The sequence below is a fragment of the Oreochromis aureus genome, linkage group 16 (genome assembly GCF_013358895.1).
Source record: "Oreochromis aureus strain Israel breed Guangdong linkage group 16, ZZ_aureus, whole genome shotgun sequence".
Taxonomy (NCBI): domain Eukaryota; kingdom Metazoa; phylum Chordata; class Actinopteri; order Cichliformes; family Cichlidae; genus Oreochromis; species Oreochromis aureus.
In genome coordinates this window covers 3,428,169-3,445,678 of record NC_052957.1, presented here as the reverse complement: position 1 = coordinate 3,445,678, position 17,510 = coordinate 3,428,169, and the positions used below count along the sequence as shown (strand labels likewise).

The window sequence follows — 17,510 nt, the reverse complement described above, 5'->3', positions numbered from 1 at the left end:
TTGTGTTTTTGAGCAACTATTACTGATTTTAACTTCATCACATTATCACTGGAAAATTTCACAACTGCCACACTTTATGGCTGGTATGGGGCTTGAACCCACAACCTTGGCGTTTTAGTACAACATACAACAACATAGTTGCATAGCTTCCTCATCACTTTATTTTATTTAAATAGTTGTCGTCAATCATAAACTGAATCATTGTTTAACATATTTGGTTTGCTAATGTCGCCCAGTCCTAACTAAACATAGCACCATGTAGTATTGAACTAGCTCAGTAATGTCTGCTGCTCAAAGCAAAACCCGATGAGTGGGTAAAACAATGACAGGAGGATAAATTTTTCTTCTTTAAAAAATTACACAGCAGTTTGGCTTAAAGTGCCAAGTTACATTTAAGCCTTCAGACTAGTCTTAACACGATGGTAAGTGTCTGTTTTGGCTGAAGATACAGTTTAACTGTGAAAGCGAGCCAGGCGGATAATTAATTGTGGTCTGTGTAAGCAGTGAAGTTCAAGAGTTTACCAGCCTCCCTAAAACCAAACCTTCATCATGCTTTACTTGACAAGGCCTGGAGGCTACACTGTGATTCCTTGAGTCCTCAGAAACTATATCGTAACTGCAGATGGATTCATAGATGCACAGTTTAAAAAAACAAGGGTGAGATCAAAGGCGGCCCTTCATATGTTGATTTAGATGAAGAGATAAAAACAGACTGCAGATGACAGATTAGGAACATATCAAAATTGCTTGAATATCCTCTGCACATACTGCAGGTTGATCATAAACAACATGTTCTGTGTTTTCTACACAGAAAAGAAATATGCTAATCTGTCCTCCTCATGTAACAGCATGGGCGCATACTTTGTCTTACACCTCAGCAAGCTCGTAAACAAACAAATGGTGTCTGCCTCAGGTTGTGATTAATTAACCCTCCCTGCTCAGCTGTCACTCAAAACCATTTACTGTTCTCGCACTTAGACGCTTAGAGGATAAACACACTCATATTTTTTAATTTACCTCCAAAAGGCCTTTAAACTGTTCCTTCATTTGGTTTTGGACTGAGAAACACGAACAGCTAATCCGGAGAGGGATGCTTGCATTCAACAACCAGCATGCTTGATTGAGTAAAACCTGTTATGGCACTCAGATTCATTTATAAAAAAACGATTACAGTGTTTATAGTGAGAAAGTGTGATGTGGATAGACATATACAGCTTCTAACAACACTCTCTTGTTGTTAGTGTCTTGAAAGTCTGTAACTGTGATGTCTTTATTGCTGTAGTTACATTTCTTATATTGTTGTGGGATTTCCAAAAGGACAAATAAATCTAAATTGCTTCAACTGTGTTGTAAAATCACTCTGGTCTTTGGATTAAAACACTTCTGTCATGCCTGCTGAGAAGAGCAATGCCAAGTTATAGATGTTTAATAAAGAGTCGTCTGCCTTGTGACATTAAACAGTTCTTTATTCAGAGATATAAGCACCTAACCAAATACGACAGCACAATAACACATTTTTCTCTGTTTTACACTTGAGTAATTTCATAACAATCCTATTAACATCGTAGTAACACGTCATTCGGATTAAATTGTTTAGGACGTGACAGACCGAGCTCCACTAAATGGCTCTTTGGTGTGAAACACACAGAGTATAATCTGTAGCTTACAGTGAAGACCACGTAGCTGCACATCTCCTCTGTGTAGGCAGTGACCGATGTCATGTGTATTATTAAGGGGTCTGCGGTACTCTGACCTCCCAGAGGCTTCGAGGCTCTAACAGCTATGAGAACTTTAGTGAGAGCTTTCACAGCTGAATGAGATGGAAGTGAAATATGAAAAATAACACAGAATAAACCTTCGTGGCTCAGACTGGGCAGCAGTGTGGGATCGTTTGAGCACATCTGGCTTTAAAGAGTTATCAGAGCAAACACTTACAAGTAGTGTGAGCTGCTTTCTCGTACAGCGTATGTGAACAGCTGTTTTAGTTCTCCCGCCAGGAAGTGAAATACTCACCACTCGCATGTTGGATCATCGTGACCTCAAACTGGAGTTTAATTTTAGGAAGGAAGGAAAAGTTGCATGAAGCAAAGTCTAGCAATTGAAAGATAAAGTTGTGACCAACATAGCTGGTGCCCTCGCGCGACAGCATGAGCCACAGTCCAGGTGGCTGTTACAGTGCAACTGTGTGACCCTGGGGGGATGAATCCACTGTGCATAGTGTCATGAATGTGGGAAAAATAATGAAGAGGCTCCTAGTTATACTCTCAGTTTCATGCACCATCTTTATTATTGCACACTGCAGACCTCCTCCTGTAAAAACAGCTGTTTGGTCTCTGGATGAAAGCCAGAGATCCAGCTCTCATCGCCAGTGATGAGCCTCAGCATCAGTGTTTTGATCCGTGGTGAAATTACAGATGCTCACATGTAGGTGGTCAGGATGGGACTTCCATGGAGGGGTCTAAAAATAGCAGCACTGCTGGAAGCAGTTCCGTGGCGCACCGAGAGATGACCTCAAAGAGGCGAAATTTGAATCAGATATGGTTCTCGGTTTTTACAGACGCTAAGCCTTTTGATTGCAGCTCATATGATGAGACTGGTTCTGCTCTGCTGTAAGTGTTTTCTGTGGAGATGAACAGGACAAGCAGCTCCAGCAGGGCCACAGGCTTATTAATTATAAAACGCTCTCATATCTTTAATTTGATTTTTGTGCAAGGGTTAATAAGCGGAAGAACAATTACATATGTAGTTTCATTTATCGGAACCCTCCTAATAATAATCAGAACGATTTGCATTTTTTTGCAGTTGTTTATGGCATCTAGAGAATCTTTTAGTGGCTAAATTTTTAAAGTGGTGTCATCGAAGTGTTTGAAAATGGAAAAAACTGAACATGGATGGTGACACATTATCATTCGTGTCTCCCGCTGGATGTCTGTCTTTCCATCTGCCTCCCATCTGCAATTGCAGACGTGTCATTTTTTTTTTCCGTCTGCTAAGTGTCTCATTCATACCTGAGTGCTGGCAGGCCAAATGATTCATTTCATCAGCATTCTGCTTTTCAGTTTGCCACACAGCTACACTCACAGCGAAATGCACAAAACCACAGCAGGGCACATAGCACAATAAGTTGATTAGTTTCAATTAAAGATCCCACTGTCGATAAACTGACGGTGCTGCTGACACTTCCTCTAGTTGTGGGGACATTAAAAACGCATTGCTGTTTTTGCATCTTCCTGTTGCCGTTCTGGATGTACAAATAAACATCAGTGTCTTTTTCTCTGCCTCTGAGGAACCAGGTTGCCTACTTTTCTTTTCCAATTCTTTGCTCTGTTTAATGCAAGCTGTAATTCTTTGGGGGCAAAGAGGCGTTACAGTTTTTTTGTTTGTGTTTTTAACTTTGAGCAGTGATGAGATGATTGTGTGTTCTTTTTCCTGTTGTCACCTCCTCACGCAGCGATGCTGAAAGTGTCTAAACAAGCTCGACAGCGGATGTTAAATGGACTCACTGAGCTGCACGTCCTGCACTTAACATTTAAACATCATTAGCATGCACTGGCTTGACGCTCACATTTGACCTCGTGAATTTCACTCGTGAAACTTGAGCTATAGATTCGATCAAACACGGTGAGCAGATCCAGATGACGAGTTTTGCAAATCAGGCTACATTTAAACTGCTGCACATGAATGCAGCGTAGTCAAAAATTAGCACAGGATCTGACGTACGCTGTGAGAGATTAGACAACTCTAGCAAAATAAATCAATTATTAGAGTGTTGCAGAACAAATGTCTGCACAGTGAAAGAAAGAGAGGAGTGTGTGTGCACGCTGGGGGCTATGCTAAGCTACACCGAGCACAGCAATGCATCAATGTGTCACGATTAGCTGACTAACCCAAGAAACACAGCAGATGGATGGTAGGAAGAAAAAGAATATTAATGATGCTAAACACTAACAGCATTCAAAAACCTGAAAATATTTACGATTTGCCAGCATGAAGATGAAACTTGTAGTTTTATCTCAAGTACACGGGAAAATCTCGTGAAATGCATGCAGAAGGTTTATCTGCACGCTACGATGCTGGAGAGAAAAAAAAAGTAAAGGTCACATCATGCGAGCGCCTCAGATGTTTCAATTATCTCGTTCCTTCTTGCAAAGGCTGCAAAAGCATTTTCTTGCTGGTTCACTCTGTGGTGGTGTTGTTACCGTCACTCTCACAGAATCAAACTGGCTCCTGTGGAAAATAAGCTTATCTAAGCACACCTCCCTAAAAAGTCTTGTGTCAGGAGGTCATCTTATTTAAAATGATCACACGGTGATGACTGCTACTAGGAAACCTGCCGTCTGGCTGCATCTCACGCACTGCAGACTGATCAGGAATGCAAAGATGTGACTGGATTTTCTGCTGATGAGCTTTACAGCAGCTCGGTGATTAGTGCCGTCACCTGCGAGTCAAACTCATATCGGTGTAATGGATCGTGCAATGCACCTGTTTCCTCCATCAGCCTCAAAATTTCTCTAATTTATGGTGTGTTACTGAGCAATGATGCGGTATCTGCGCAGGGCGTTACTCTGGACGAGATGGGGGACGTTACAGCACACTCTCGACAGGAGAACAAATAGTGCTGTGACACAAAAATAGCTGCATGAGGGACTCGGGGAGACCAAATGTATTCGAGATGTCACTTAACCAAAAGAGGACGTGCAATATAGCATTAGCAACTTTGTAGAGAGAAATAATACAGCAGAGGGGGAAAGAGATGATAGGGAGCAACGGAAAACACATTAAAATATGGAGCAGAAGGGATTGTAGAAGAAGCAGGGGAATGAAGGAAATAGAAAAACATTTGACTGTAGTTATGAGGGATAAAAAAGGAAAGAAGCTGTTCCCTTCTCCAGCAGATGAAAGAGGAGACAGCTGTAAAGATAAAATAAAGATGAAATACTGTATTTAATTAAATTTATGCCGTAATGCAGAAAAAGATGGGCATGCAAAGTCAGTTAGGCAGCCTTTGAGCCTTTTTTTCCTGTGCTAAATCTTCAGACATCTAATAGAAGTATTGTGAGGAAAATACGCAGAGGCATTTAATAATGTATGCTGCAGTGAACATAAGGACAGAGTTAAGTATTCGATGCAGTGGGAGCCGCGTATAAACCCCGGCTGATGTGATAGTTGTAAGTGACAGCAGAGGACAGAAGTGAGACAAGATAGCTGAGGAACGTTACTACTTTTAACAGCTGAGGCAGACTGAGCGGTAGGAAGGAGCCCCATGCAACTGCCCTTACACACACACACACACACACACACACACACACACACACACACACACACACACATAAAATGTCATTGGAACTGAATTAGAACTCTCCAGAGGAATCTTTGCCCGAATGCAGCACTTCCTCGAAGGGGAGCGACTGTCCTGATATTTGACCTTTCTTACTCAGCTGGACCATTTTTGACATTTCGGTCCATCATCCCTTTTTTTTCTTTTTCCTTTCTTGCTTCTCCTGCTTCCTGTTTTGTTTAAGACCAAAAAAATATATAAATTAAGGAGAAATTAAAGTAGCTTATTCATTTGAAAAAACATTTTTTTATTTTGGATTTACAAAGTTGTCCAGTATTTGTACACGAGCATCGATGAACTGATAAACTGCACGTGTGGAAGTGCATTTCTTGTAGAGCAGCAAGACGAGAATGTTTAACCCTAGAACACTATCGCCGGGTGATTTACACCCGAGCAAATACATTTACATGATTTCTCTCTCCTGCAGCTGTTTGCGTGTCGGGGAGCCTGTGCCTTCACCAGGGAAGTCTCAAATTTCCCAGGAATGGGTGGACCAAAGACCAGCTTTCCAGAGTCATTATTTTGTTTTAGGAGGTTTTTTTTCATTTTGTTAGACACGGCACAGTTGAAAGTAAAAGACGACCACTCTAATTTGTCATGTGTTGTCATATTTTGATATATTTGATTACTGTTTATTGGTTATATTATATCGGGTAAAAATCACCCGGCATTAGTGATTGTGTTACTATTTATAGCGATAGTGTTCTAGGGTTAAATGAGCTCAGACAGTCTACTAAACACATCATGGTTCTCGAGTATGTGGAACAAGGTCTAAAGAGTAAAGAAATAAGGTTATTTTTTAACTTCAATTAAATGCTGACACAATAACACATAAATCATTACTAGCAAATAAACCCTGCGTTTACCCTTGAAGGAAAAGTTATGCGCATTTAATCACAACAGAGCAAACCTTTTGAAAAACAGAAGAAAAGTTTGATAATTACATGCTTTTTATCTGTTTTTTAAGTCTCCCTTAGATCTTTGATAATACACTCACTTAAACCCTACAGTTTAATGACTTCTACATCCAGATAAATTTTACCAAATTTATTTCTAGGACCTTGGAAAGCAGTGATATCACTAGAAAGACCCTGGAGAAGGGTTAAACTAACATTTATCTGAATATATAAACATACAGCACTGCATAAAAGTCAACTCGCATTTCTCTAAACTTTGCTAGAAAAGTGGTTTATTGAAACATTTGCAAACACATGGAATATATGGTCAGTAAATATTTGCTGTGAACACTTTTATACTTTTTATATGTCCAAAGAAAAACTCCTTCAGAAATCCTGGAGAACTATTACTCAAGACCACCAATCAGAAGGAAGTCTGGCTCCTTGGAAGCAAAATATAATGAAATGAGGGATGGGTCAAGACTTTTGCACAGTACTGAACATGTTCCTGAATGTGTTTAGTTTATTATTTTAATAAAAAACCACTTACAGCGTCCTGGCACAGTCCTGCCAGAACCAGCACAATCTTCTCACTACATGCAGTGCATGTGCATATGCAGCATCAGACACGAACTCAAATATTATTCGAGATCTAATTGTTTGAAATGTTTTTCCGTCGTTAAACTAAATTCTATTTCTAAGATGCCAGGTCTCAGCAATTACTCAGTGTTATCACAGGTACAGACGGATGAAGGTATGAAAATAGCGTTTATTTGTGCAAAGTAAGGTCAGACCTGATGGAAACAGCTGACCGTTTTAAATACAAACATGTTCTTAAAACATAGTCAGGTGGGAGGTGTGTGTGCGTGTACGTGTGTGTGTGTGTGGAGGGGGGTTATTTATGTAATTACTTAATTGTAATTGATGCTCTGAAATTGTAAAAGCAAATCTGAAAAGCTGTGATGATGCTGCTGTTTTTTGCAGCGAGCACAAAGATAATATTTGCTCACACACAAAAAGATCTGTGTTTATGCCAAAGGCGTGCTGCTTTTGTTCAGACTGTTTCTCTGAATCCCTTCTACCCCCCTTTTTCCAACTCACTGTCTTTCTCTGTCGTCTCTCACTCAGTACATAATCAGCCTTTGGACTCTAACCAAAGCTGAAAAACAGCTCGAGTGAGGGATGAACAAATATACATATAAATATATATATATATATTTTTTTTTCATGTAACAGTATATCGCTGCCTTATTGTTTCGATTAAAAAATAAAATACACAGGATGATTATTAATAAAAAAATTCATGTGTTTAGTGTGGTGATAACAGAATGAACCCAAGGCTTTTTGGAAGACGTCACAGTGGCAATTTAAGCATTTTTATTGTTCTAAGTGGATAAAACCTAACAAAAAAAGGATGAAATTGCTTTTTAATGCCTCACCAAAATGTCACCATGTCCTGTTTGTGTTAGTGTGAATATAAAACAGGTTTCATTCGTGCCTGGCTGCTTCTCCCTCTCTCTCTTTGTGTGCATGTGTGCATGAGACTGTGATTATTCCACTCACTCGACTGTGTCCTCCCAGTTACACCAGTGTCTCTGATCCAGCTCTTGCATGTCCAGTCTGAACTTGCCCAGGCAGAAATCCTCAATAGCGTATTCGTAGTGAGGTCCACAGCCCAGTGCTGACACACACTGAGACACTGCTGAGAGAAAGGGGAGGGAAGAAAAGGGAAGGACGGCATTAGAATAATGAAGGAAAGTGGGCTGAATGTAAGTTGGATCACAGCACAATGCATAATTCAGTGCAGGGCTAACAACTTTTTACAACTTTTAAAAAGTGTAATGCAGTGAGCTCTGGTCGCAGCAGGATGACGGCAGAGGGCAACACTCAAGAACAAGAGTGTCTGTAACTGCTGCCACCTTTTGTGGATCAATGCAAACTGATCCATTTCCCCATCTGTTGCAGATGACACTGACACAGTGTAAGCTTTATCACTGCCGTACAAGACCTCCAAAACCACACACAGACAGATAAGAGACAGACGAGACAAACTGAACACCAGCGTTTCAGGTAAATTCCTGGTGGACATGAAGGAGAGTGCTCCAGATGCTGAGAGGGACACTGACGTATTAACAGAAGGACTGTGTGACAAATGATGTAACGTGGGTAAGAAAGTATGTGATGGCAAAGATGTTTGGTAACACCCATTCAAGATTATCGGTTAAAAACGATATGTCATAAAAGAATAATGTGAGAAGACTGCAGCTGCGGTAAGCTCAACATAAAAGCTCTGGACTTAAGGAAATTGGTAATTTCTCTGCATTCAGAGTCCTATTAGTGCTTTTACAGCTCATTAATTAACTTTTTGACCTTTGTTTATTTCCCTCCCCGTGTGGGTGTAAATGGACTGACAGCCAAATTACTCAGAAACAAACAGGGTGAAGAGTCACAGCTCCAAAGTTATCATTTAAGGGCAGACACGACAGGATAGATCCCTATAAACCCTCACCTGCAGTGACACAGTGCATTTCAGAAATGTTAGGCTGAAAATGCTAATGAGATGTTAAATATCAACATTTTCACAGATTTGTAAATTTTTGTTATGAAAGATTCAAAATTCTTGTTTCAATTTGTTGCAACGTTTAAGTCAAAGCTTTTGATTTTTTTTATCAGTCACAAAAGAGACGAATAAAACTGGAAGGTTTGTTGAATATAAGTATCAGGAGTAAGAAGAAGACTTTAGAGTTCGGGCGTAAAAGTAATTATGTATCGTAAAATTCTGCATTCTTATTTTGAAAACACAAATAATATTTTATATATTTTATGCAACAAATATCATTGTCAAATATTTTTGCACTGCAAATTTTAAGTAATTTTATCTTTGTATATTGTATAATTTTATGTTTAAACATGGAAGGAAAAATCTCAATAAACATGCCCTAAATTGGAAAAATAATGGGCAGAGTAATCAGCGTTAATGCCTACATGCAAAAATTGTATATTTTGTCAACATTAGTATTAAAGATGACAGGCAATAAAGGCAAGTTCTCAACCATCTTGACCAATGCACAAAAAAAATCTGTTTTACAGAATAAGATTACTATGTACACTTGCACACAACTAGCAGAAAATGTTAATCAATAAAGGCCAATAAAGCAAAAAACTACAGAAACAACAATAAATCAATATTACAGTAATTCATAATATTTTATTAATATTAATTAATAATTAATTAATTAATATTAATAATATTTATATATAAAATTGTTTTGCATTAAATTACTTATCAGCCTTCCTTATCAGAAAACATAAAAAGACCAGGAAACCGCCCTGAGGTCGGATTTGGAGTCATTTTTCTTCTTACTTAACTGACAGCGTCAGCTTTCTTTTTTCATCATGCTTCACAGTCATAATGTCAGTGCCAACTTGAAATCTTTCTGACACTCTACTGATCTTCCAACTTGTATATTACACACACATCACTCTAAAGCACAACTTACTCATAATTACTCATAATACTGATTATTAGTGCTCTGCTCACTCCCTGAAAATAACAAATGCATAATTTAAACACGATAATCCTTCTTCTTCTTTGACCAACAAAGACGTTTTTTTTAAAGGTAGACACTACCAATGAAGTTATGTCTCAGGAAGGAGATATTCATATTAAAAGGTCTCCCACAAAACTGCACAACTAAATGTTAAAAAAGAGAAAACAATATACATTTCTACAATAGCGGTATTTTGCTAAAAGGAAAAACTGAATTATCACGACACAGAAATCACACTCATATAAAAACACTCATCTTTTTCATCATTCCTCCTCTTCCCGTTTCCCTCCAGCGTTTACTTACTCCCTAAGCCTTTTATCACCTTTCCTCTTGTTTTGCGTTCTTATTACAACCGCTTTCATTTCTATTCAGCTGTTTTCCTTTTCCCAGAGAATCCGTTCGTCTATATTCATCTCTATTAATCCGTCCTTTGGCAGCTTGCTGAAATCTCATTACTTCTGCAGTCCTCTGGGAGTTTTGTGAAGTGGACAAACCATTTTGTGACTTTTAGTGTACTTATTTGGACTCATCAGTACCAACAATATAGAATTTTGAGATATATGCGAACACTTTTTGATCTTACATTGCTGCGTGCTTCAGAATAGTTGAATTTAATAAATGGAAACTATATTAAGGTCAAGTTTCAAGTCACAGCTTTAATTTACATCTAGTGTTAAGAGATCAGAAAGTGTCACAATTAAACATCTAATGTTTCTTGGGCAGCGGGTTGTTGTTTCGGTGCTAGTTAATGCAAAGGAGAGCCCACAGGTGATTTAGACTGGTGACCGGTTGTAGTCTGCTAACATCAGGAGTCAAACTGGTGTATTTGTAAGAGAATAAGTTCCATTTTTTTTAAAGCACTCAAACAAACACTGCCACAAAAATGAACAAAAAACATGAAGATGAGCACAAGCTAATCTTAAAGAAACACCTTGATGGCAGCACAACAAATCAAGACTGTTCTGTAGGAGAATTCACTGCATGATGCAAACCCCCAGCAACCCACACAAACAAACAGGCCAGTTGCACAGAACGTGTTGTAAACAGGAACAATGTGTGTCCTCAGAATATTCTCAAGTGGCAGATCTTTGAGGAAGCGTTTGACTCAGTGTTCTCTTAACAAAGCCTCTTTGGAGCGTCTAAAGGTTGGTCACAACAGCGCTGCGAGTCGTCTCAGTATTCACAAATCACACCTTCGCTAATTCAGCTACACTGGATCCGCATCGAGTTCAGGGTCCACTTGAACATTCTTTGATTATTTGACTTTTAGAGCTCTGTGTAGCCAAGTAACACTGTACACCAGTGAAATGTTACATTCACACTAAAAAGTAAAGGTGACGGGCCAATTGCAACAGAGCCTTTCCCAAAATTTTACTATGGCAGAACAAGAATGTCTTTTTTCAACAATTTCAAGTCCCTTCCATCACAGGAGGAGCTGGGTTCACATGATTTAGTAAGCATCTGCCTCTGTAACGATGTAGGATGCTTTCTGGCTGTCTTTTTCCCAGTATAATATTAGCTCATCATCTGCATATATTTGAATGATATGAAGTGAAAATAAAAGAGGCTCAAATAAGAAACCCCTGTATGACTTTTTATCTTGAAAAGCCTTCAAGGTAAAAAGGTCTGATAATGGCAATAAATACACATTTTACACAAAGGTGATCTAATCCAGCGGTCCCCAACCCCCGGGCCTTGGACCGGTACCGGTCCGTGAGTCGTTTGGTACCGGGCCGCGAGAGTTGAGGCTCAGGTGTGAAATGTATGGTTTTCAGGGTTTTTATCGGTTTTCAGCGTTATTTTGTTATCGTTTTTATCGTTAACTCGGTTTTCCTGGGTCTTTTCACGTGTGTTATGAATAAATCTTCTTTTTTTCACTAGTTTTATTTTGTTGTATTTATCCGCGACACCTTATTGCCGGTCCGTGAAAATATTGTCGGGCATAAACCGGTCCGTGGCGCAAAAAAGGTTGGGGACCGCTGATCTAATCCACAGAATAGCTTCAGAAGAAGAAACTAAGACTTGAAACTTTAATAATTTCTATCAAAAATTAGCAAATTTACAAATAAACTTAAAAAGTAAGACAATTGATTGGTTGATTACTTCTTTGTTGTAACAATGCTCTTGGCAATAATACTGCTGTAACGAAAATGCAGCTGTGGGTTGCGCGCATGACATTCATTACAACTACACGTGTCAGTGTTTGTCTGCTGGTGCAGAGCAAAGGGACTTTGGGGCAGTTTACACAGCATCATCATGAGGATGGTTTAAAACAAATCTGTACAAAGTGGAGGACATATGAGCAAACAACTTGTGTACATTCACACTAAAAGTCCCGCTGTGAGGAAAGAGGATGAAAAGGCTGACACGACTGGATTCAAAGATGGTGATCAAAGAGTCGGATCAAGTGAATATGTTTGCGAGACAGATGTGGCGTAAACGATGAGAAAGAAATGGAGGCTAAAACAGAGAAATAGAGAGTTTCCATATTTTTTTCTCTATCACATCCTGACAGTAATTCCTGTCCAACACTTCAAACTGACCAGAACAGAACACAAGCATCAAAATGCAACTATTTAAGTATTTTCTGCACAGAGTTATTGATAGGTTTATAAAACAAAACCAGTTTGTTATGGTTAAAAATAGATTAAGCACAAATATGCGCTGGATCACAAAGTCCTCACTCCCACATGTTGGACTCCCTTATTTTCCACTGTGATTAATAAAGGTTGCTCTACTCCCTACTCCTGTTATTAATGATGAATGCTTTCATTGGCCATAAATTGTGTTTTCCACAGTTGTTCACCGTAAGTCTTCATGGTGCCGTACTGAGGACGGGGTTGCTACTGATTCCCACCGAGGAACTGGCACAACAAGCAAAACAGTGACCATTTACAGTGACTGCCTTCATTGTTTAAACAAAGTGAGGTGTGAATCCACACAAGTGCCTGTTGAGGATAACTAGTTTGAGTAAGTGCCCCAAAATGATTCACATCCAAGTGACGGGGAGTTTGAGTGTCTGTAGTAAATATGAAGGGAGGAGAGGATGATTTTCGACGATGTTATTGTAGAATTAGGTCTGTGCAGAGAGAAGGGAAAATAGTTTTTAATTTACAACACAAAAAATGATGCGTTACATCAGCCATTGGTTGGTGATTGTTTTCATTATAGCTGCCACTGAATTTTGAAACTGAGACAAACTGGACACTCGTGAGCTAAAGATGATGTTCCTTTTCTTCTCTGATGGCAGATGGCCGCCCCTCCCTGAGCCTGGTTCAGCCGGAGGTTTCTTCCTGTTTAAAGGAAGAATTTCCTTCTCACTGTCACCGAGTGCTGCTCATAGGGGTTCGTCTGATTTTGGGGGTTTTGAAGCGACTGTTTTTGTAATTTAGCACCAGTAGAGTTATACCCTGCAGAGAATGCAGCTTTAAGGGACATCTGCATTGGTGTTGTTAGCCTTGTAGCCTTCTGTTACATAAAATCTATGTTTCCACACATAAAAAAGCATAAAAAGTTAATTCACAGACCTTCATATCGAAACCTTGCTTATTTTTGTAGCCATGAAAACAAAGACCACATGACTCTGATTTACCAAATGAAGTCATTTTATGATCAAACCAATCAAATCCTCCTCAAACCTTCACCTGAAAGCAAGTGTCTGCAAATACTGAGCACAATAAGCCTCATAGTGGATACATTGGTCCATCTCTCTGTTTAAATTTACATCCTGCAATCAGTAGTGGATGCAAGACCCTAAGACCATGTTCACACAATAAATTCCACATGAGTGGGCTAACTGAGCCCACTCACTGTGCAGCTTGATTGCATGTATGTTGATTTGTGAGAAAGCACAGACTGAATTACATACTGATGTGTACCGTATCAGTTATGTATGGATCACAAGTGTAGTATGAGGGATTAGTTGACCACTACAGCAAAATTAACCAAATTCGCACACACAGAAAAGGGCCAAATTGCACATTTGTCACATGACCTGTCACGTTTCGACCCAGTTTTGCTTAATTCTACCAGTTACTTTATCGGGTATTTAAATACAGGTACTGCTGCCAGTACGAGACCTGTGGAGGCAGCAGCACTGTGGCCAAAAACTTTCCATTAGGTTGTCTTCAAACAGAAACAGAGTGGTTGGTAATGTAGCAACAGAAGATATCAGTGTTTCCTGGTCGTGTGGAAACTCTACGTTTATCTTCCAGTCCAATGGAAAAACAAACTCGACTTAGCAAGGAATAACATTTATCTGCCTGATCTTTTCTTGGGTAACTTGACAAATAGTTGGACAGAAATATCCCAAAAGTGTCTTTGACAAAAAGTTTTTTCTTTAACACGAGATGCCCTGTCCTGTTGCTCTAACATGTACCTCTTCTTGTCAAATCAATGTTATGTTCCAGACACTCAGAGCAAAGGCAGAACATGATGAATCTGAAGGAAAGGTCATGATTGACTGGAGATTTTCCCATTTTCTCCCGCAACCACGTATTGATTTCGAGCTGCAACTAAAAATAATGCCACCTTTAGACTTTCACATCTGCACCTCATCCTCCATCCTCACACAAGAAGCAGACGCTGGAGACAAATTTATTTCTAGAAATTGATTTTCAGATTGTAAAAAAAAAAGAAAAGGGTTTTTTTTGCTTTGTTGACTCACCCTTCCTTCCTGTAATTTCCTCCTGTTTGATGGAGGTGATTACTTCCTTCAATCATTCCTCTTGTTTAAGGGGAAAAGTTTGTCTCTTCTGAGTTGGGATCATATAAAGTGAAACAGCCTGAAATGTCTTTTCCCATGAATTAAGGAAGCTGTTATAGGTGCAAGTATGCTGTTAATCTTAATTAGTAAGGGTAACTAATACATAAGAATATGGCATAGTTTTCCATGTGCATGCCAGTGTACAGTCTTTGACCTTTAACACTCCACTATTTCTTCTTTGTTTGTCTCTAAGAATCCCATGCTGCTTCAGGAGGCTGTTTATGTGTGTTATTATGTGTGTGAGAGAGATAGCATTGAACTATCTATCTATTTATAATCTGTTTTGTGCGCTCATCATCATGCAAGATAAATAAGTAACTAAATCCAGAAAGACACTAACAACAAGCCTTGCAGCGAGACAAAGGAGCTGCATCTCACAAACTGACTGCTGAAAGAATGTATCTGTTTGTATTCTTTTATTTATCTACTTTCATATGCACAAACACATTTGTGTGTTTGTGTGCTTCACAGTTATGATTTTGACTGCTTGCAAACAGAGGCCAATTTTAATTTCTTTAATCCCCCATCAGAACGCCTCAGAGCAATTTTCACATATGAAATGTTAGTGCACGCCCGAACACACAGGTCCTGACGTCTAGCTTCACAGTTGTTGATCTGCTGTTGTTCCATCACACTGCAAAATATTTCAGTGTTTGAAGTTACGCAGAAACAATATGTGAGAATCAAGCAGGAAATTAATGCAACATTAAGGCAGATAGTTTAACACAGAGCAGAACATCGGTGAAAAATGCAGGTACTTCATTCAAAGCAAACACAGAAAGAGGAGGAGCAGGAGCAGATGACGATAGTCAAGTCAGATGAAGTAAATGTCTAAATATAGATGAAGCCACACTTCAGAACATGTTGTCTGTGGAATTGGACCGTTTTTTTTTTTTCATTTTTCAGCTCTGACTCATTCCCAGAATGCAAATGATGTCGAAGCTGTGGAAGTTTTCCTTTTTAAAACATTTAATGAATGAGAGAAAGTGGAAGTCGAGTTTTTCACTGGGATGTGAAAAATCTCCCTGCAGTGCAAGATGTTTCCAGAACATTACACAGAATCCTCTATGATCCCATTTTAGTTTTAGATACCGTTTGCAAATAGTTTTATAACAAACCACAGTAGAAACCATGAACACCAGGAACCACCAGCCATGGCAAATAAGCATGAATAAAAATGCGATCTGTAGCATTTTGTTAAGTCAGAGGTTGTTTTCTCATGAATTACTAACATGTTCCTCGGCAGCATCCGTCAGGAGTACGCACAGCAGCAGAGCTTGGCAGAGGAAGCAAGCTCCTGGGAGTGAAATGTAAATTCAGTGCAATGCTTGATGATGGCTTGATGAAGCAGATTGGGGGCATTTCCAAAAGTTTCAGCTGTGGCCTCTGCAGCAGACAATTTGATCTCCTGTGATTGGAAAGCATGCCTGTGAGCCTGGGAGGCAGACAATCGGGGGGACTTGTCCTCTTTTTTTTTTTCGCCGGCACTGCAACACTTCCTTCATCTTATCAACATCCTGTGAATTTTATTTGTGACAGACCAAAAGTTACTTATGTATCTCTGTATCTATTTATTTGTCAGTAATAATGTGACTATTGTCTAATTTCAAAGGTCTTTGGTGTAATCAGCCTGTTAGAGCTAATGCAATTTCTCAAACTTTGTTCCAGTCACCACTCAGCTGTTCTGCAAGTTTTAGTAAGTTTTCCCACATGTTTGTGATGCAAATAATTTCTGTATTTATGTCATGTATACTGTTTATAGGGGACAGTGGTTAGCAGGGTGTAGCCCACCTATGGCAGCTGGGATAGGCTCCAGCCAGTCACAACTGTGAAAGTGGAAGCAAATGGATGGATTAGCTTGTTTCAGACTTCAAATCAACTGAAAAGCTGCACAAGGCTTGGTATAAGATAAATAATGATTCTTTTTTAAGTGTCAATCATGCAAAGCTACTATAAGGGTCAGCATTTAGGTTTTACTTCCAAATAATCTGTGCAAAAAACCTCTTTATTTGATAGCACTGTCACTTTATCTTTGCCGTCATCAATATTATAAGTGACAGACGTGACGAACACAGCTACAAGGTAACAGGTGGTTTAAAGTCCAGCTAAAGCACTTTGTGAATGATGGGCTCTTGATACACTGGTTATAGCAGATGTTCTGCAAAAGATTCCTCGAGGACAGAGTTGAGTCACGGATGAAACTGTTTTCTTCCCGTGTGGAAGTGACAAACAGGCAGGAGAGAGGCAGGCAGATGTTTGCTGTCAACAGCCTGAAGACTAATTAGATAGCAAGAGCTGATGTTCACAAATGGACTGGCGTTCTTCTCTCTGTCACTCTTTCCTGTCTGCTTCCTCCTGTCTCATTTTCATCATTTTCTCAGCGATGATTCATGGAGAAGGAAGTCTTTATCTGTGGCCTCTGTTCAGAATTTTTGTTTTGACCGCTGCTGCTTCATAACCCAACCTAATAACAAAACACCCACTTCTTTGACTTTAAAGCACATTATATTCATGAATCATCTCAGTTCAGGGGGCAGTGGAGGATAAGAGGAAAACAGAAGCCTGTTTTTCTTCCCACCTATCTGACAGCTCCATTTAGATTCTATAAAGTTAACCAGGTTTTATACATATTTTTATAAAAGCACACACATTCAGCGGTTCCTCTACGTGCCTTTATTCTCACTAGGAAAGTTTAGAGAATGTTTCTGGTAGCACAGTTCAGTAAACTTCTAAGAAAAATCAGCGCATGTTCCCTTTTCTGCATGCAGAAACATTCCAAAACCACGGTGATACAGCATCGAGCAGTAATGCTTTGCTCACCTAATTTTAAGTGGAAAAGTAATATTAAAATCACGAGCCAGTTTTTAACAGCTTTGAATGCAGGTCTCTGTATGTGGACGGTGAAAAGAATGTTTGCTGAGAGACTAAAATCCCACAGAGACGTCTCACACGTCACTAAT

At 39.3% G+C, this 17,510-nt stretch overlaps 1 protein-coding gene across 2 annotated transcripts in view; it reads right to left on the bottom strand.

Annotated features, from left to right (window-relative positions):
• The window catches only part of ramp1 (receptor activity modifying protein 1), a 65,152-nt gene that overhangs the window by 20,141 nt on the left and 27,501 nt on the right, over window positions 1-17,510 (bottom strand). Inside the window, exon 2 of one of the 2 annotated variants that reach the window (XM_031746677.2) lies at window positions 7,798-7,936. In XM_031746677.2, the coding sequence (XP_031602537.1) occupies window positions 7,798-7,936 (139 nt within the window). The remainder of the gene's footprint in view (window positions 1-7,797; window positions 7,937-17,510) is intronic. The other variant, XM_031746678.2, reaches the window with a different exon arrangement.